This window comes from Bidens hawaiensis, unplaced genomic scaffold, assembly GCF_021521415.1.
Source record: "Bidens hawaiensis isolate Kalapana, Puna unplaced genomic scaffold, B.hawaiensis_p1.1 tig00019799_1, whole genome shotgun sequence".
In the NCBI taxonomy this organism is placed as follows: Eukaryota; Viridiplantae; Streptophyta; class Magnoliopsida; order Asterales; family Asteraceae; genus Bidens; species Bidens hawaiensis.
Genome location: NW_027493006.1, coordinates 189,889 through 208,761, shown reverse-complemented (window position 1 = coordinate 208,761; position 18,873 = coordinate 189,889). Strand labels below are relative to the sequence as shown.

The 18,873-nt window shown below is 31.4% G+C and overlaps 2 protein-coding genes across 2 annotated transcripts; both read left to right on the top strand.

Annotated features, from left to right (window-relative positions):
• The first annotated feature begins 453 nt into the window (after positions 1-453).
• Positions 454-3,057, top strand: LOC143559259 (U2 small nuclear ribonucleoprotein B''-like). Its single transcript, XM_077047895.1, has 5 exons — positions 454-531; positions 1,338-1,510; positions 2,407-2,500; positions 2,588-2,655; positions 2,765-3,057. The coding sequence occupies exons 1-5, from the start codon at positions 459-461 to the stop codon at positions 3,032-3,034; spliced, it is 678 nt and encodes a 225-aa protein (XP_076904010.1). The 5' UTR covers positions 454-458; the 3' UTR covers positions 3,035-3,057.
• A 9,638-nt stretch (positions 3,058-12,695) lies between these two features.
• Positions 12,696-15,088, top strand: LOC143559284 (putative WRKY transcription factor 26). Its single transcript, XM_077047912.1, has 5 exons — positions 12,696-13,014; positions 13,187-13,336; positions 13,423-14,009; positions 14,139-14,300; positions 14,409-15,088. Exons 1-5 carry the CDS (start codon positions 12,730-12,732, stop codon positions 14,845-14,847), a joined length of 1,623 nt encoding a protein of 540 aa, XP_076904027.1. The 5' UTR covers positions 12,696-12,729; the 3' UTR covers positions 14,848-15,088.
• Positions 15,089-18,873: the final 3,785 nt, after the last annotated feature.

Here is an 18,873-nt window from a genome sequence, read left to right as displayed (position 1 = left end):
TTACGTGGAACTATAAGAATACAAAGTTGCTAAATAGAGTTTAATAATTAAAAAACATTAAAAGTTTAGTCTCGATCTTCATTCATCATCTTATTTATTTATCTTAAAGTTTAGTCCATTGCTCATCATCTTGATAATCTTTATTATTATCAATCGGTTCGGTTCGGTTTTGTTTTTTCGGTTTTTTAAAAATTGATAACCGAATCGAAACCAAAATTTCGGTTTTTCAAAAAAACAAAAAAATTAACCGTCGGTTAATACATCGGTTCGGTTAATTTTATTTTGATTCGGTTAATTCGGTTTTCTGCTCGCCCCTAACTGAGATTATTAATATCTAAGGGGCTAAATTCTGAAAGTCGAGTAAACTTAAAAGGGCGGTTGCTAATTTCTAGGGCTTCAAACTCTTCTTCACACACACAGTAACAAACGCACCAAGATCTCGAGGCTTCACAGTAACCATGCTGACCACAGACATACCGCCTAATCAGACGATTTACGTTAAGAATCTCAACGAGAAGGTCAAAAAAGAAGGTATCCATTTAGTGTTCTCCCCCTATTTCTCTTATGAATTCGTAATATAAAGAATTGAAACCTGTAAAGAGTTTAATTTGTATGTTTAGGTCAAATTGGTGTGTGTTGGTTGCAGTAGTGATGTATGTTGTAGCTGTAGATTGTAAAGTATGCTGTTCGTGGTGGGTTTTAGGCGTTTTTGTATTGCATACCAAGTGTTCGACGAAATGCCTGTGTTCATCCAAAGTGTTTGGTGAATATTTCTTCGTTGTTGATCTATGTAGAATATGTAAAGGCTGGAAATTAGGGTTTAGGGCTAAAGTGTTATGGGGATTGTAGGGTTTAAGACATGTAGAGTTTGTATAGTGTTACAGATGGACCGGTTCAATTGTTTCGTTTTTTAGTTGATGAGTGTGAGCATAGACATTAACTACAACTTGCTGAACTCTCTAGAATGTATTTGGGGTAAGGGTACTTCTTTTTACTAGGATCTGTCGTATAAACAGATGAGAACAAATAATTATTGTTAGGGTTAATGATACCATCAGAATTTCTAATAGAATGGGGTATACAATACCCCTAGATTTTGCAAGTTACAAACTACAAAAAGAACAACAGGACACATCTTTGTTGGGATAATATTGTAGAAAAACTAATACAATGCATGATTTGAAACGCGATTTGTTGTTTGTGTGCATGACAGCTTTGCATTTTCTTATTGTTTTTCTTCTTTCTTTCATTCTTTTGATTAAAGTCAGTATTTCATTGCACCTATTATATTCCTGTTAAAATTGTGATTATAACTTACATCTTGTTTATGCTATCAGAGTTGAAAAGGTCTCTGTATGCCTTATTCTCTCAGTACGGGAGGATTTTGGATGTTGTTGCTTTGAAAACCGCTAAGCTTCGTGGGCAAGCATGGGTTGTTTTCAGTGAAGTTCCAGCTGCCAGTAATGCAGTGCGCCAGATGCAAAATTTCCCGTTTTATGACAAGCCTATGGTAAGTTTAGAAACCGTAATTTGAAACTTGTGTTGCTTGTTTACAACTTTTATAATTTTTAAGAAACGCTTACATATGATGATAATTTGTTTCATATCTTGATGCAATTGAACTTGTCAATTGATATTATTGTATTGGCTAAGCTTGAATAACATCTAGGCTTGAAGCTCGTTTATGTTTGTTTATTTAATAAACAAGCAGGCATGAAAAAACTTTTGTTCATTTAGTTAAACAAACGAACATGAATGTATTGTTTGTTTGTTTGGTTACATGCATTTATGTTTTCTAGTGTATGTTTGTTTTAATTCTGTCGTCTACGTGTGTCAATACATTCATTTAAATTGATTATGCTTATTACAATTTTGTCTAGTTTTATGAAATAAAAATGTCATTTCTTGCAATTACCTTTAGTTTTATTATCTTTTAGGCTCAGGATATTGATCATGCTATTTGGTGGTCGCCCAGCTATGTTTGTTCATCTATATTCATTTGTATGTCTTTGCTTACGTTTGTTTCTACAAGAAACAAATGGACACAAACATGCTCATGTTCTTAACAAAAGAACACGTACCAGAAAAATCTGTTCGCTTAATTGTTCGTGTTCGGTCGTTTGTTTGTTAAAGTTAAACAATTGAACACGAACATGCCATGCTTGTCTCCGTTCAGTTTGTTTACTGACCTAAGTTAACACTTATTAGTTGTAAGGTTGCTCCCACTTTTTGTTAATGCAGTATTCCGTTTTGTCACTCTTGTTTGTGTTCAGATGTTTCCTCTTCGGGTTGGGTTTTTATTGTTGTTTTCGTTTTTAACAAAACTTTGGTTTGTCTAGCATCTTTATTTAATTATTTAAATTTAAAATGATATGAAGATTGAACGTCGTTTTTGTTGCAACGCAGCGCATTCAATATGCGAAAGGCAAGTCGGATTGTATTGCAAAAGCAGATAATACATTTGTACCAAAAGAAAAACGAAGGAAGCAAGAGGATAAAAGTAAGTAAATTTAAATGTTATGAATAATAACAACATTGTATTTGTGTATATTTTGTTCGTTTTTTAATTGTTATTAATAATATTCAGCCGAAAAGAAGAGAGACGGTCCACAAGCTACTAATGGCGTTAGAAACGACAACAGTGGAGCCCCTGCTGTAAGTTTCTCGAGTTTTACACACAATTAATGGTTTAAATATGATTAAGAAAATATAACTGTTTTTATTTAAATTTTAACTATTTGATGAAATTTGCAAACATGTGCAGGCTTCATACCGAAACGGAAACCAAGAAACAACACCGCCAAACAACATTCTCTTTGTGCAAAACCTGCCACATGACACAACAGACGACATGCTGCAGCTTTTGTTCAAGCAATTCCCGGGTTTCAAAGAAGTGAGAATGATTGGTGCAAAACCGGGTATTGCGTTTGTGGAATTTGAAGATGAAAATGAATCTTCAACTGCAATGCAATCCCTGCAAGGATTTAAGATCACTCCTCAAAACTCAATGGTTATCAGTTATGCTAAAAAGTAACCAAGAAGGTTAAGTTTCTTGAAATGGTGTTGTGTTGAGTGGTTATTTGACGTGATTGTTCAGGCTGGTTTGTAAGGAATTTTGACAGTTTCTAAACTCTTAATGTGAAGAAATTTAAAAGACTGTGTTATGGTTTATTTGGATATCTTATTTCTTGCAAAGCTAATAACATAGATGTCTTAAATATGATAAATATGGTGATTGTGTTACTCCATAATCACTATATGGCTTGTACCCAGTCAGTACCAACTTGTGCAGTAAAGTTATTTTCTCAAGTGATAATCTACTAACAAGTGTAGAAAATGGGACCATTAAATATCATGATTTTAAAGATGGTATATTTATTTTGAAGGCATTTTCGGTATTACGTATGCGTGCTTAGAGGTGGTAAAAATGAAACGAAGTTCGGGTCTTGTTAAGTTAGTGTTGGTTTTGGTTCTGGTTGTTTGGGTGGCTCATAAACAACTTTGTGGCATGTTCTTATTGATTTTTTTTTGTTGTATTTCAAATATGGGTATTCAATATTCTAGTCAAATTAACAGTTGATTCAAATTTGAGATTTTCAATTTGAATTATATATGTAATATTTTTTAAACGCCCATGTAATATCCATCACATATTATGGATGATCTAGAAATACTTTAGTCATAGAGCATACAACTTTCAACTTTTTAACCTTTTTGGTCAAAATGAGATAATGGAGTTGTAACGAATTCGACTTTTCCTTTGCTTTGTTTAAGGAGGTAGTGTTTGGTGTATGGGGACATCTACTTTTCTTTCTTGCATATTTATTAATCAATTCTTCTTGCTCTATATATTATTTATTTTTAAAATTAGATTTGAAAATGATAATTGTAAAGAAAAATGAAAACAGTTATATTTGTGGATCATATCATTAAATTTGAATGATTTAATTATATTTTACTTACACGAATACATAAAGTGTTTATGATCAAAGATGTGATTACATAATTTTTTTATGCATAAGAGCTTTTCGTTCTTAATGTTTTTCACTTGGAGATACGTTAATTAAAGACCGGAACTTGAAATTTAATCAAAACATAAAGGACGAAAAATGCAGTTCACTTTAAAGCATTAGTTAGGTGTGTATGCTGTTTTCATTGTTTTCTATTAACATTAATTCCATAGTAAATATTGTCGTATTTTGCTTTCAATGGATCTTACTATCTTACTATTCTAATAAAAGAGTATCATGTTTTGCCACTTGTCATGCTCTCATGACTTCCTCCTTATTCTAACCCATATCCACTAGACAAATCAATTTAATTTAATTATGCATTTAATATATTAGCAATTATATTGTATTTACTTTTAAGTAACTTGTAAGTGTCAAATTTGACTTAATAACTGTTCAAAAGTCAAAGCAATAGTGACGACTAAAAATGTTGTTCTTTTAAAATAAAGTTTATCTGTTTTAAATAAAATCTAGATTTATTCTACTTGGAATTTTTTCTATGGGGATTTAACTTTAAGGAATTTTTTCTATTCAATTATTTTTCACTAATGCTTGGATTTCAACTTTAATTTTCAAAAGGAATGATATTTTATTTTCGGCAATAGCTTATTATTATTCTATCCTTGGTTTGCTAATTGCCTAAAAGAAAGACAAACCAACACTTTTTCAATTGATATTTAAAACTTTACATGGCCAATCAACACTTTTTAATGAAGAATTATTTCCAATTATCAATTGATATTTTGATTTGTTTAGTCTTACTTAAATTTGTTTGTTTAATTCATTCAATAGCATCAAGAATCCGACTCAATTACTGTTGGTGCGTCCATTGACTAGGGCTGTTCAAAAAGCTCGCGGCTCGCTTGAAGTTGCTCAAAAAAAGTTCAGAAAAAGCTCGGCTCGAAAAAGGCTCGAACAAAAATGGCTCGGCTCGGTTTCGAAACGAGCCGAGCCCGAGCCATGATCGGCTCGGCTCGTGGCTCGGCTCGTTGACACATTTAGTGTAAAGGTACGTCACTTTTCATTTTAAATTATTTTCCTTTATTATACAACAACAATAAATTATTAAACATTTCCTATTTACTACTTCCTTTTTAAAATAGTAGTTGACACATTTGTTACTAGAGGTGCACAAACCGGTTTTCGGTTTAAACCCGAGCAGTTCATTGAACGTCCAGTTCTTTACACTTTAAATGTCTATATTTTGTAAAGAAGTTTCGACAGATTGTATATATCATTATCTTTTTTTATAACCTTGAGAAATTGTCAACCAAAGCATTACCAAGAGTCTTTTACTTACCATATGCTACCAATAGATTTGAGTCTTCATGTACGTCAACCAACACTTACGTCAATTGATATTATCCGATCAATGTTGGTATCTATGTATTGATACTGCCATTACGGCTGGAACTAATTGCCATTATTGATTTCCAATTGATATTTCCTATTTTCCTTTATAATAAATTGATTTCCAAATTTTAACTAGGCATTACATGGAATGGTTAATGAGCTATAAATGGATATGATATGTGAGTTATAAATTAGTTTTGAAGCCGACGTATATAGATAGACGGGTTTTAAACCTGCTTTTGATTAACCGGTTCCAAAATATCTTTTTTACTGTAATATAAGCAATTGTTACTATCATTATTATAATTACAATCATATTTTCCTTTACAAAAATTGATTTTTCAATGGGGCATTACATGGAATGGTCAATGAGCTATAAATGGATAATGTGAGCTATAAATTAATTTTGAGTTACAAACAGGTTTTAAACCGGATGAAACATGTTTTTGTCTAACCGGTTCCAAAATATCGGGTTCAAACTGGTTTTAGCTAAAAAAAAAAATCTCCAAACCGGTCCTGACCCGGTGGTTTATAACTAAATACCGGTTTTTGTAATATCGGGTTCAAACCGGTTAGGTTACGGTTCAGTTTTCGAAACGGTTTGTATGCCCATCTGTATTTGTTACGATATCTTTTTTTGTTATTATTTTAATAGGATGTTATGTCGGTGACCGATGACAATCTCAAAGCAGTGGAAAAAAGCACAGGAAAGAGCATCGCATACAACAATGAGAAGACTTCTCCGACATGTTCAACTCCCACTTTGAAAAGGAATCTCATTGATGTGGATCATCCCCCGACTCAGTCTACAACCAAATCTCATTCGGGGACAACGTGATGAAGAAAATGACAAGCCCAAGCTCTTGATTCCCAAAATAGAAAAAATAAGAAAAACCTTCTCATTTAAACATTTTTTATTTCTTCATAACGTCTGCTTTGAATTTTGATTACTTACTCACGTTTGGGTTTTTTGTTTATGCACGCACTATTTGAAACTTACAATTCTTGTGGTTTATGTTTTAATTATTGCATGTTTTAATTCTTATGGTTTATGTTTTTATTATTACTTTTTAAAATGTTACTATTAACACTCGCTTTAAGATTGTTAACATTGAACGACATGTTTTTAAACTTTAATCAAACTATAAGAATTGGCTGAAAATAAATAGTAGTATTATGTCTTACTATTAACAATGGCTTATGTTACATTAACATGGATTATAATTTCCGACTTTACAATAAATATGAAAATTTCATACATGTAAATAGTTATCTTATTTTCCAAAATAAGTTTAATAATTAATTTTTTTAATTTTTTTTTTGCTTTTGTAGTCGGAAATTCAAGGAGACTTTTAGTCTTTTAGTTAAAGTAGCCCTATAATTTATAAAATTTGAATAATCATTAACAAATAACATCCATTTTTAAATTTATGGTTTTATTAATTTCCCGTATAATACACGGGTCTCAAACTAGTATATAATAAAATCTTAAAAACATACAAATTGGTTGACTAGAAGGAAAGTTATTCAAAGTTTCAAACTGTATCTGAATGTAACAAGGGGTTATTAATAAATAAAAAGAAAGTTATATTTTGTTGCTATGTTTAAAAATTAAAAGTGTGCTTTTGTTAAGTTATCCAAACGTGTTGTAGGCCCTAGGTTATGAAATAAATTGGGCTAAAATATTCACGGTTGACAGGCCCATTTTATATTCTGGTCAGCTATTTTGACCCCTCACCAACCATGGGTTATAAATGTAATATATGTTTTTTGTAATACAAAAACTTCTTTTTGACTGCTTTTGCTTGCCTTTCACACGACAGTTTTGAGAAAATAATTAGATTTATAAAACCATGTTCAGTTTCTTATAATTTTTTATTATCTAAGTAATGATTAAATGATTATAAATTAGAGAAACTAAAACTCATGAAAGATAATCCATACGGGTATTATTTTATGATTATTTAAAACCATATATTACACTATAATGATTTATTTTTTTAATAATGGCAAGGACAAACTTTTAATTAAAAAACAGTTTCTCTAGCAAGAGACTAGACCAACTAAACTCCAAAATTTACAATTTATAAAGAAAATGAAATTACACCATATTTTCCAATCAACCCAAGTAAGATTAATATATATATATATATATATATATATATATATATATATATATATATATATATATATATATATATAAATAAGGGGATTCAAATCCACTCACAAAATTACTATTTATTTTACTATTCACTATTTTAATATTTTATTAATTATAACCATTAAATCATTATCCATAATTTCATAATTAAAATGATAGATTTTATTTTCTTTATTTTATTTTTTGTTTAAACTAAATAAAATACTTAACAAACTATATTTTTAAACATTAAACTTGAACGAGTGTCGACTTTACATGTTTTGTTTGTTGGTTAAATGGTTTTCTTAAACTTTGCTTTCATATTTTTTATAGTCTGTTTTTACAATGAACGAAAATTTTTTCATGATTTAAAAATATCTCATCGTCGCATGGTTTTATATCTGCGTTTCAACATTTGATACCTCGCCTTTAAAATACTTTTTTTTTGCTTACTAATTTATTTTTATGAATTTGTGTTGGTACCGCTGATAGTAACCGAATTTGTGTTGGTTCGCAGCTGTAACGCGCCGATTTTTTTGGTTCTAAATATGATATAATTTGTTGTATTTTGGCATTGACGGCTTTGTTTCTTTTGTTTAGTTTCGATGTCATAACTTGATACAAAATGACTTCGCGTCGGCAATGAGTTTATAGTTTAACTTTTTTAAGTATGTGTTTTTGTTTGATTTAGCGGTCCCGTCACAAAGCGCGGGTCCTAAATCCTAGTTAGCTTTATATTTAATCCAAAGGAAAGCTAGCAACTTTGATAGCTTAGAGAATTTTGCTCAAGCACGCCGTTTTATTGTTGAAGATTTTATTGTTTCCAACCTTCATATACACCAATGGTCGTAAGAAAAATAGCATGAATAAGACTGTGAAGACTTTATTGAAAAAGTTATCGTTTACAATAGACTCCACATGGTCGTAAGAGAAATACTATGAATAAGCTTCGAGGGCGAAGACTTAACCGTGCCCCCAAGCGAAAGATGTAGAGCATCCTTCACTAAGGAGACCCCAACCCATAAAAGTTTGCACCACCGACAAACCTGCTACCAAACCTCCCGTGCTGTGCTGGACCACAACATATCAACATATGATCCACAATTTCTCACTTTTCCATTTTTTTGGAGTAAAAATAAACTTTCATAATATATGATTGTTTATTGGATTACATCGAAACAGAAGGCAAGCGGACAACAAGTTGTGCCGCTACCCCTTTTTGAATATTTAAACTCAAATTTCATATGCCTAAACACCTTTCTTTGGCAATCCTTCTCATTAGCATGTGATGGTAAAATCAACACTTTATGAAAATTCCTTTTTGGGTCAATTCACAAATGCCTATATAAAAAAAAAGATTAAACGAGCACGAACATATAGATTTGTTACTAAAAGCTTGAATCGAGTAAAGATTAAACGAGCACAACCTAAGAGATCGAGACTAAGTTTGAGCTCATTTAATAAATAAGCATGAGCTTCACATAGCAAGGTTGATTATACTCGTAAGCCTAAACGTACATATTATTTGCATGCATGTATTAATTTCTATTACAATTACATAGTAAATGCTATTCTTTACACGTTTCTTTGCATATTAGTGATTTGGCTCACGGTCTTCATTGACGTCTTTCACCTCTCGTTACTCAATATTGTTGGCCTGACACATGGACCGTCATAAATTATAAGTTGAATCACAATTTGCCTGTTTCAGAGTAAATAATGTGTGTAGAATATAAATTTTATCCTTATTTCTACAAGTTAAAAGATATAATCATATCTTTAGTTTTTAACACCTTTTATTACTATGTATCAAGTTTACTAAGTACCTTTTAAAAAGCAAACAATAAATTGATGAAACATTTACGAAAAAGTAAGCTGAAGTTGGGGACCTGATTTTTTAGCTGTTGATTATGTTTGATTTATACTCACTTTTTTTTTCTCTTTGATTACATGTTGCTCAACCCTTAATCTTTTAATTTTTCAATTGGAATCGCTATTTATCTCTCTCTCTCGCTTTTTTTGTCGCTTTCGCGAATTGGGCGTGAATAGGTGACTTGGAGTTTAACTTCGTTAATTTTATAATTTTTGACAAGGAGAACAAATCATTAATATATGTGAAAAGATTTTCTTTTCATTAAACTTGTTAGTATACGTGAACGTATGTTTTATAGAAATTGTATGCAAAATAGATGTCATTGTATTTCAACATGTAATAATCCTAGAAAGAAAAAACATCTTTAAAAAAATCCCGATTTTATAATTCACTTGCAATATAAGATCTTGTAGTAATGTAGAATTCCGTGTAAAATAAACAATTGGATTTAGATTTAAAATCCTGTTTATTATCCTGCTAAAGGATTTCACATTTTCAATGGGAATCATCCTACGAAGCAAGCGGGGCCAAGTGACGAAAATTCTTTTGAAATTAGGTACATATGATATTCCGGTTTGACAAATGTGCTTTTATAACTCTTACACATGTTTTTTTTTTTTTTTTGTGTGTTACTGATTATTGTGATTTTATATTTTTTAATTCAAAACGTCGACATTTGTATTATTTATTCAAACTTTTTATCTCATCAAGTTTATTAAATTAACTAATCATACAATCGTGTCTTGTCTAGATTAATTTTTTCATATAAATATATATTGAAAGTTTGAAACTATATATCAGATTTTGAGTATTTTTACGCTAGTACGTTTATTCATCCATTGAGTACATTTAGCCAAAAGATTAAATGGGTTCACTGGAAAATAGTCATGAACACCACGCGTGACATAATCTGAGTCCCATCAATAATTCGGGTCATATATGTCATTGAGGTAGAAGGACTTGGTGAAATTCGACAATGAAATTTATTATGTTGCGGTGACAAGCCTCTTAACAATCTAGCGTAAGTCCGTTAGACCCTTCTTTTACATGACAACATGGAAATTGATAAGGCAACATGACAGTTCTTTGTTTCTTTATCCACAAAGCTTGGTTGGTCTCTTGGAGATTGAGGCCATTATACAATTTGGAGGGAGTTGAAGAAGTTAAGTTGGTGTGGGCGATGAAGAATAATGGTTATCCATATTTTTTATTTTGTCAATAATTATAGTAAAGTGATATTTTTTTAATAGTTAATGCATCATACATGTTACTAATTGGTAAATTTTATACACCATATAAATATAATCTCTTTATAGTGCCGGCCATAAGGTGTGGCTGGGTGGTCGACGGTCACAGGCCCGACACCCGGCGAGGCCCGAATTCTTTTTAATTATATGTATTTTTATTAAAACAATATGTATATTTAGTGTTTAAACTTAATTACATAACCACTAGCTTGGTCTAATGACAAAGGAGTATTACTTCCAAACAAAAGGTTATGGTCTTTTGTCTCATTTGAGACATATTTAATCCTATTTTTATACAAAAGTTTTTTACATAACCTAAATTATAACCAAGTAAGCTTACATCAAAATTAAATTGTTTAAACACAACAAAATACACCTTTTACTTAAGGCCCAAAAAAAATTTCGCCAAACCCAATTTTTTTTTTGTTTTCTCTTTTGTTTTTTTTTTTTCGTTTTCTCAAAGCCGACCCTGCCTCTTTAATAGGAAGAAACTTGGAATAAAAACATGATACTAATTTACTAAACTATTTGTGTAATAATAATAATAATATACAAATAGATTTTTTTTTTGTTTATAAAAATAAACTAGAAATAATTTAGGGAAAATTCCCAAAAATGCATTTTTGAAAACAAATTTCTGGTTTTGGGTACCATTTGTAAAAAATTTTAGAAATATGTATTATAAACTAGTCGTGACAAGTATTTTGTAGAAACTAATTATAACTTGCCACATGTCTCTAAACTAACCGTAACGAGCACGTTCACTAATCATTTACTCGTCACGACTAAATAAGTTTCATGCCTCGTAGTCAACGTCCACGAGTAATTCATAAGTCCTTTAGTTGCGACGAGTAGATTATAAGGTTAAATTAGTCACGACGAGTTAACTACTAATAAACCACTCGTGTAGGTAGGGGTGTTCACGGTTCGGTTTTGACAATTTTGGGTCAAACCGTAAACCAAACCGTTACCGATGGTTTTTTATTATCGAAAACAAAACCGAACCAAACCGCAAGAAACGGTTTGGTTCCGGTTTGGTTTCACGGTTTGAAAAGAATACTTACGAAACCTTAAGTTCAGTTTGGTTACCTTATTAACTATGAAAGCTGACTCTAGGTTTCTTTTAAATATCAAATTTTTGAATTACTAAACAACTTTTTAACCAATCAAACATTAACAATTCTGGACATTCATTTGACATAAATAAAAATGATTTTTTTGTGCATTTGAACTAGAGCAACAGCATAACAGTTGAGGGTTAATTCACTTCAAAGTTCAAATAGTTAGCCGAAAATAAAAACCCAATTTACTAAAGTTAGCTTGGTGTTCACTTTGAAAGTTTAAATTAGCTAATTTACATAGTTAAAATAGATAATATGATATATTTAAAAATTTAATGTGTGGTTAAATCTCACGGTCCGGTCCGGTTTTATACGGTCGGTTTTTGGTATAAACCGTAAACCAAACCGTTCACTACGGTTTGAAGCTTTTGAAACCGACCAACCGAAATTTAGGAAAAAAAACCGACCGCAAAAAGCAAACCGATGACCGGTTTGGGCGGTTTCACGGTTTTAAACCAAACCATGAACACGTCTACGTGTAGGTAATGTAAACTAGTCGTCACGACTAAAGGACTTATGAATTACTCGTGGGCATTGATTACGACGCATGAAATTTATTTAGTCGTGACGAGTAAATGATTAGTGAATGTGCTCGTTACAGTTAGCTTAAGGACACGCGACAATTTTTAATTGGTTCTACAAACTATTCATCACGACTAATTTATAAAACCTATTTATGTATTTTTTACAAATAATATATAAAACTAGAAATTTGTTTTCATAAATGCTTATTTTTGAAATTTTCTCAATAATTTAACGTATTCATGTGAAACCAACAAATAAGATATTTTGTGTCTATAATATATATGACATCATGGTATAGATTATATTAATGGCATACAATATATAAACTAATAAACTATAGTTATTTATCACCGTCTTTTGTACGTCCATATGATATGATAAATATAAAACCAAGAATACGTGTACATTTTCAATTGTTCAACTTTCCCCCAATCCCTCTCAAAATCTCTTTTATCTTATAATGACTTTCTCCCCCTCCATTGAAACACCACCTCCCACCTCCAATTCCTCATTCTCTTTCTCTATGTCTTCCTTCTCCGATCAGCCTCCGGCGCCTCTAACAAGCGGCCTTGCTGCCCGAATCGCCGAACGTGTCGGCTCAGGCATCCCTAAGTTCAAGTCAATCCCTCCTCCTTCACTTCCCATCTCCCCACCCGCGCTCACCCCCTCTTCCTACTTCGCTATCCCAGCCGGGCTAAGCCCGGCTGAGCTTCTCGACTCCCCAGTTCTACTCTCTTCAAACAACGTAAGAAAAAAAACGTTACGTAATATTTTTTTTATAGCCGTTTATTGTTGATTAAGTATATATAGCAGTATAATAATAATAATAGTAATATTTTAAACAAATATTTTGTTATTATGGAGTTATGGTAATGATATAACAATAAACCGTAACTAATATATTTTCTGTGTGACAGATTCTACCGTCTCCGACTACCGGTTCATTTCCGTTCCATGCTTTTAACTGGAAGAGTCTCACCGGGACCATCCCGAATCAAGAACCGAGCATAAAAAAGGAGCAAAACATCTCGGATTTCTCGTTTCAACTGCAATCGAATCATCCTTCGGTAAGTTTTGATTCATTTCTATATACTTTTTTACATATGTTAAGTATCATTTAATTCCTTATATTAATTTGATAATTCAAATCTAGGATCAACTAATATGGAACAACCCGAACCACTCACCTCCGATGCAGAGCTTCTCGCCCGAAATCACCACAATTCAAACCGATTCGAACTTGCAAGCCCAAAGTTTCATATCAGGATATGAAACCAGCAACAACAATAATAATTTCAACAACCAGCATATGCAGAAGAAGTCAGAAGACGGGTATAATTGGCGAAAATACGGGCAAAAACAGGTGAAAGGAAGCGAAAACCCGAGAAGTTATTATAAGTGCACGTATCCGAATTGTAATATGAAGAAGAAGCTGGAGACTAATTTAGAGGGACAGATTACAGAGATTGTTTATAAGGGTAGTCATAACCATCCGAAACCGCAGTCTACGAGAAGATCATCGTCTTCTTCGGCTTCTAATGATTTACAAATGAGTCAATTGGCTTCAAGTAATCATGAGGTTCATGATTACCTTGATCAGTCTTACGCTTCGCATGGATCGGGGCAGGTTGATTCGGTTGCCACACCCGAGAATTCGTCGATTTCGGTGGGTGATGAGTTTGATCGGAGTAGGTCAGTTGGAGATGGTGTTGATGAAGACGAGCCTGAGGCAAAAAGATGGTAAGTTTTGTTGTTAAATGTTTTGTTACATAAAATTTTAATGTTTTTTTAAGTTGGATTTAATATAAATATATTTTTTAATATAAAAAATTAAATTAAAGTTTGATGATTTTTGGTGTTATTTTATAGGAAGGTGTCGGAAAACGAAGGGGTATCGATGATTGGTGGCACGAAAACTGTTCGAGAGCCGAGGATTGTGGTTCAGACCACAAGTGATATCGATATACTTGATGATGGTTATAGATGGAGAAAATACGGTCAAAAAGTGGTTAAAGGAAACCCTAATCCAAGGTAAAGTGAAAGCACTTTTTATTTGTGTTATTGATTTCAAAGTAGGATTAACTCGTTTTTTTTAATTATGGTATATTTATTTGTTTATTTTTACTTTAATTTCTTTAGGAGTTACTATAAATGTACAAGTCTCGGTTGCTCTGTGAGGAAACATGTGGAGAGAGCGTCACAAGACTTGAGATCGGTGATAACAACCTACGAGGGGAAACACAACCATGATGTGCCAATGGCTCGTGGTTCTGGCCATCGGTTGCAATCTGCAGCCGTAAGCAACAATGCGTCCACCATGACAATTAAACCTATGGCCCTCTCACATTATCAAGCTGACAACTCCATAGCTGATTCGAATCATGGCTCGAGGTACTCATCAGACAATCAAACACCATTTACGTTGGAGATGTTACATGGTTCGGAAAGTTTTAAATTCTCAAGATATGAGAATGCCCTAAAGTCCAATTATAATGAACAAAACAATTCAGAAAGAGCATTTTCTACCACCAAAGAAGAGCCTAGAGATGACATGTTCTTTGAGTCATTACTATACTAGTGTTCTAAGGGTTGGATCAACACCATTAATAGTTGATAGAACATACAAAAAGATTCTTTTGTTGTTTTATTACCATGCTGTTTGTTTGTATATTATTTTGTTTTTTCAATTCTTATGTTTTTTTCTTTTTTGGGCAAGGAAGATCACATAGGGACCTAGTCACCTTTTTTACATTCTGAGCCTATACAATGTAGAAAACTTATGTAACATATCACAAGGATATCTTGTGACTTGTTTATTTGAAATATGGAAGAATCAAATGTTTTGAATTAAGGCTTTATGTTAACCTGCTAATATTAAGTTTTTATATATTTTTATTTTTACGTCCTGCTTGCGATGCGCGCATATAATGTATATATGTGTGAACACTCGGGTGGGCAAAAGTAAAATTGCACTAATTTTGACGTTATTTTACTAATCTCGTGAAAATAACGTTAAAAGTGGCGGAAGGTTAATCAGGCATCATGTGGTGGCGTTGATAGCCGAAAGACAAGGGCACATGCACCGATCAGCCGGTGTCCCGATGATTGAGTGCCATGTGCCTTATGTCCAAGGCTTGATGCAAAACTACTATCGAGCCGGGGGTCTCACCGGAAGCAGCCTCTCTATCCCTATGGGATAGAGGTAAGGCTGTCTACATCTTACACTCCTCAGACCCTACCATAGCATTGCTATTGGTGGGATATACTGAGTACGATATGATGATGATGATATTTTTATTTTTGCAACAAAAAGTTTGATGAGAGTTATTTTTATGCTTTAAGTGGTTTTTGATTTGTAAGTGAAATATTGAGATGATGGTGACAATGGTGATATATGGTTTTGAGATGGTGGGAGAGTCTTGTATATTAAGTTTCTAAGATTTAAGATTATATTTAAAAGTGTAATTATAAAAAAATTAACAAAATTGTTAAACAAGCATCTATATTTGAGATTTATATGTTTGGCATATTTTAATTGTTTAAATCCAATAAAGTTACCATTTTACTTATGGGTCAAATTTTTTCATGCCTTAAACCCAAAAGTTTTTAAACAATTCTTTGAAACGGCACTGAATTATTTTTAACTTTATACACTTGTATATCAAACACATCACTTTTTCTTATAAAATACAACGGACTATTTGATAAATTACTCTAAACTACATATGTAAAAAGAGAAGGTTTGGAAAAGTAAAATTGGGGGTAGAAAGTGATTCTTTCTAAAGCTTAGGGATTAGGGGTCGATGATTTTTCACATATTTTAAACAAGCGTCACTGATGACATAATCTTGTTGCATTTAAGGTTCATTCACATTTATTTTGACCTTGACGGAAGAACAAAATTATTTAATTCCCTTACAAATTTATTTTGATTACTTTTAAAAGTTTTTTGTCTAACACATAACACTTATTTAAAGGTGTCTATAATTCAGCTATTGCTAAATAATTTCATTAATTTCTTAATATACAGGACATTATAATTGGTATATGTTTCAATAAATATTTATTAACTAATACGAATTCCTTGTTAGAATACACATTAATGTAAAGAGAGATGCGTATTTTCATTTTGGTGTGGTGGTAACCGGTAAGATGGTTAGGATGTAGAATAAAAGGCCAATAGTTTAATTCTTACAAAGTGTAACATTTAATCGTTCAAAGAAAGAATGAAAATTTATATTAATTATCCTTTATTCGTTTCACATAAACTTTCTAGATTACTGATATAAACGTTGTCATGTACTACAATTTAAAAAAAAACAAAAAGTTAAATATATAGGAGGTTTGAATGCGTCAAAAGTTTATGGCATTGTGATGATGACGATGACGACGACGACTTGGGAGTCTAGGTTAACTTGATGAATACGATGGTTATAGTAATGGTCAAACTTCCGAATTGCAATTTGCCAAGAACCTTCCTATTTCATTTCCTTTTTTTGAAGGCAACAAAATTAAACTTTGGAGTCTTTGGGTTAATTAGGAAATTTTTATATTTTTTTTCTTTTAGAAACTAGCCTCTAACTCTACTTTTAGATATACAATTATTTATGCTTCAAGCATGGCGTGTAAACCATGGACAGAGATAGAGTAACAAGCATGGCGTTTAGACGAATAACGATAACGAGTTTGATGGCTTTTGGATGCAAATTCCTTGAATAGAGCCCATATTTGGACTTTCACATTTTTTTTTTGTTTTATATAAATCTAGTAATTTTAATTGATTACGTGTTGATTATAAAAACGTGTGAGCAGTGAATTACATTAATTCACACATTATTGAATCATTTCATTTAAATTCTATACTTACAATTGTGATTTCTGAAAGTTTGAACACGTTTGTCAATTTTATATTTCTTTGTCAAAAAAGAGTTTGATGTACTCATGTACCGGTATTTCTTGCTAAAATATATCAGTTTTCTCGTACATAGCGTATCATTTATTTACTTTCTCTCTTTATCAAAACATAATGCTGATCTTTTACTAAGTAAAAACAATAACTAACTTTTTTTTTTGTGTATCATATTAGAAGGGCAGATGGTTACTTAAAGTTTTACACAAAGCAATACCACTAGATTCTTGAAAGGGTTGTATGGTTAAAATTCGCAAGCAATAATTTGGTTTCTTTTTTTAAATATTTATGTTCATATTACAATATTAGCTAGAAAAGTAATTAATTATGTCAGGCAAAATAATAAGGGATTTCAGGTTGGTTTGAAGTTTTTTTGCTTATCTATAATGGGTTTCTTTCTGAGAATGAAATGAAGATGATAAAAGTGGCTCATCAATAATTTAAATGGCCATTAAGAAATAATAATAATAATAATAATCATAATTTGATAAATCTAAATACTACTCTTATTACATATTTATTTTAACAAGTTAACATGTTAAAACTAGATAATGGATTGTGAACTAATTATAAAGCTAAACACACATGCAACATTAACATATGTGTATACATTATTATTTATAATTTAGTTTGAATAAGTCAAAAACAACAACAAAAAAAAAATGAAAATAATAATATAATACGTAGATTTAAGAGGAAGGTGGCGTTGCTATAACGTGTCCAACACGTTGCAAATATTAAAGTAGTCAAGGACCTGGCCCACTTACGTTCACACCTCACACCAGGTGTACAATAAATAAAATAAATACTTAGAATTATAAAAACAAATAAATGTATGCATAAAAATGAATACTCAATAATAATGAGTTTAAGAAAAAAAAAAGAAAAAGTTTAATACTTGATAAATTTGCAATCTAAAGTCTAGGCCATTCTCAGTCAACTAAACTAATTAAAAAGAATCTTAACATAGATTTTTGACTATCATAGAATATGTTGACTAATTAAACAAAAGTTGTAAATAAAATTCTTTTTTTGGAAAATAAGAAGTTTTTAAGATTTCGTTTGTATTTGTATGGTAACGAGATTAGTGAAGCTGCTTGCATTATTAACTGACTTTAAGTTTGAGTATATTATTGGAACTTGTATGTATGTATGACAAGGACACAAAGAAAATGCGACTTCAAAATATAGTGTTTATGCCGATAAAATCACAATAATAATAACTTTTTTTAAATGAGATGCATTTTATAAACGTTTTAGAGAAAAATATAGTCAATGAGCTTTAGCTCAACTAACATTAAAAAGGAAGTGAAGATTTAAGAGTAAATCATTATGTTATTAGAATCAGAAGTGAGTCATGTGTATGGGTGAGAAGAAACCAATGAATTGAACCGAAAACAAAATAACGGATTAAACTGAGCCAAACTACTTGACCAAAACAATTAATCAACATTTTGGTTCAGTGTTGTATTTTTTAATAAAAAATTACAGTTTGGTTTCAGTTATATCTCGCTTCAATAGTAAACCGCACCGAACATCTTGAATGCATGTAATTGGATTTACGAAAGATATTGAAAACTATATCCATCAAGGATGTGTTTACATCAAGACAAAAGGTAAACGGACAATAAGGTGTGGCGCCGCTAACCTTTTTTAAATTAAAAAAATCTAATACTTTAAAAACTATATTGACAT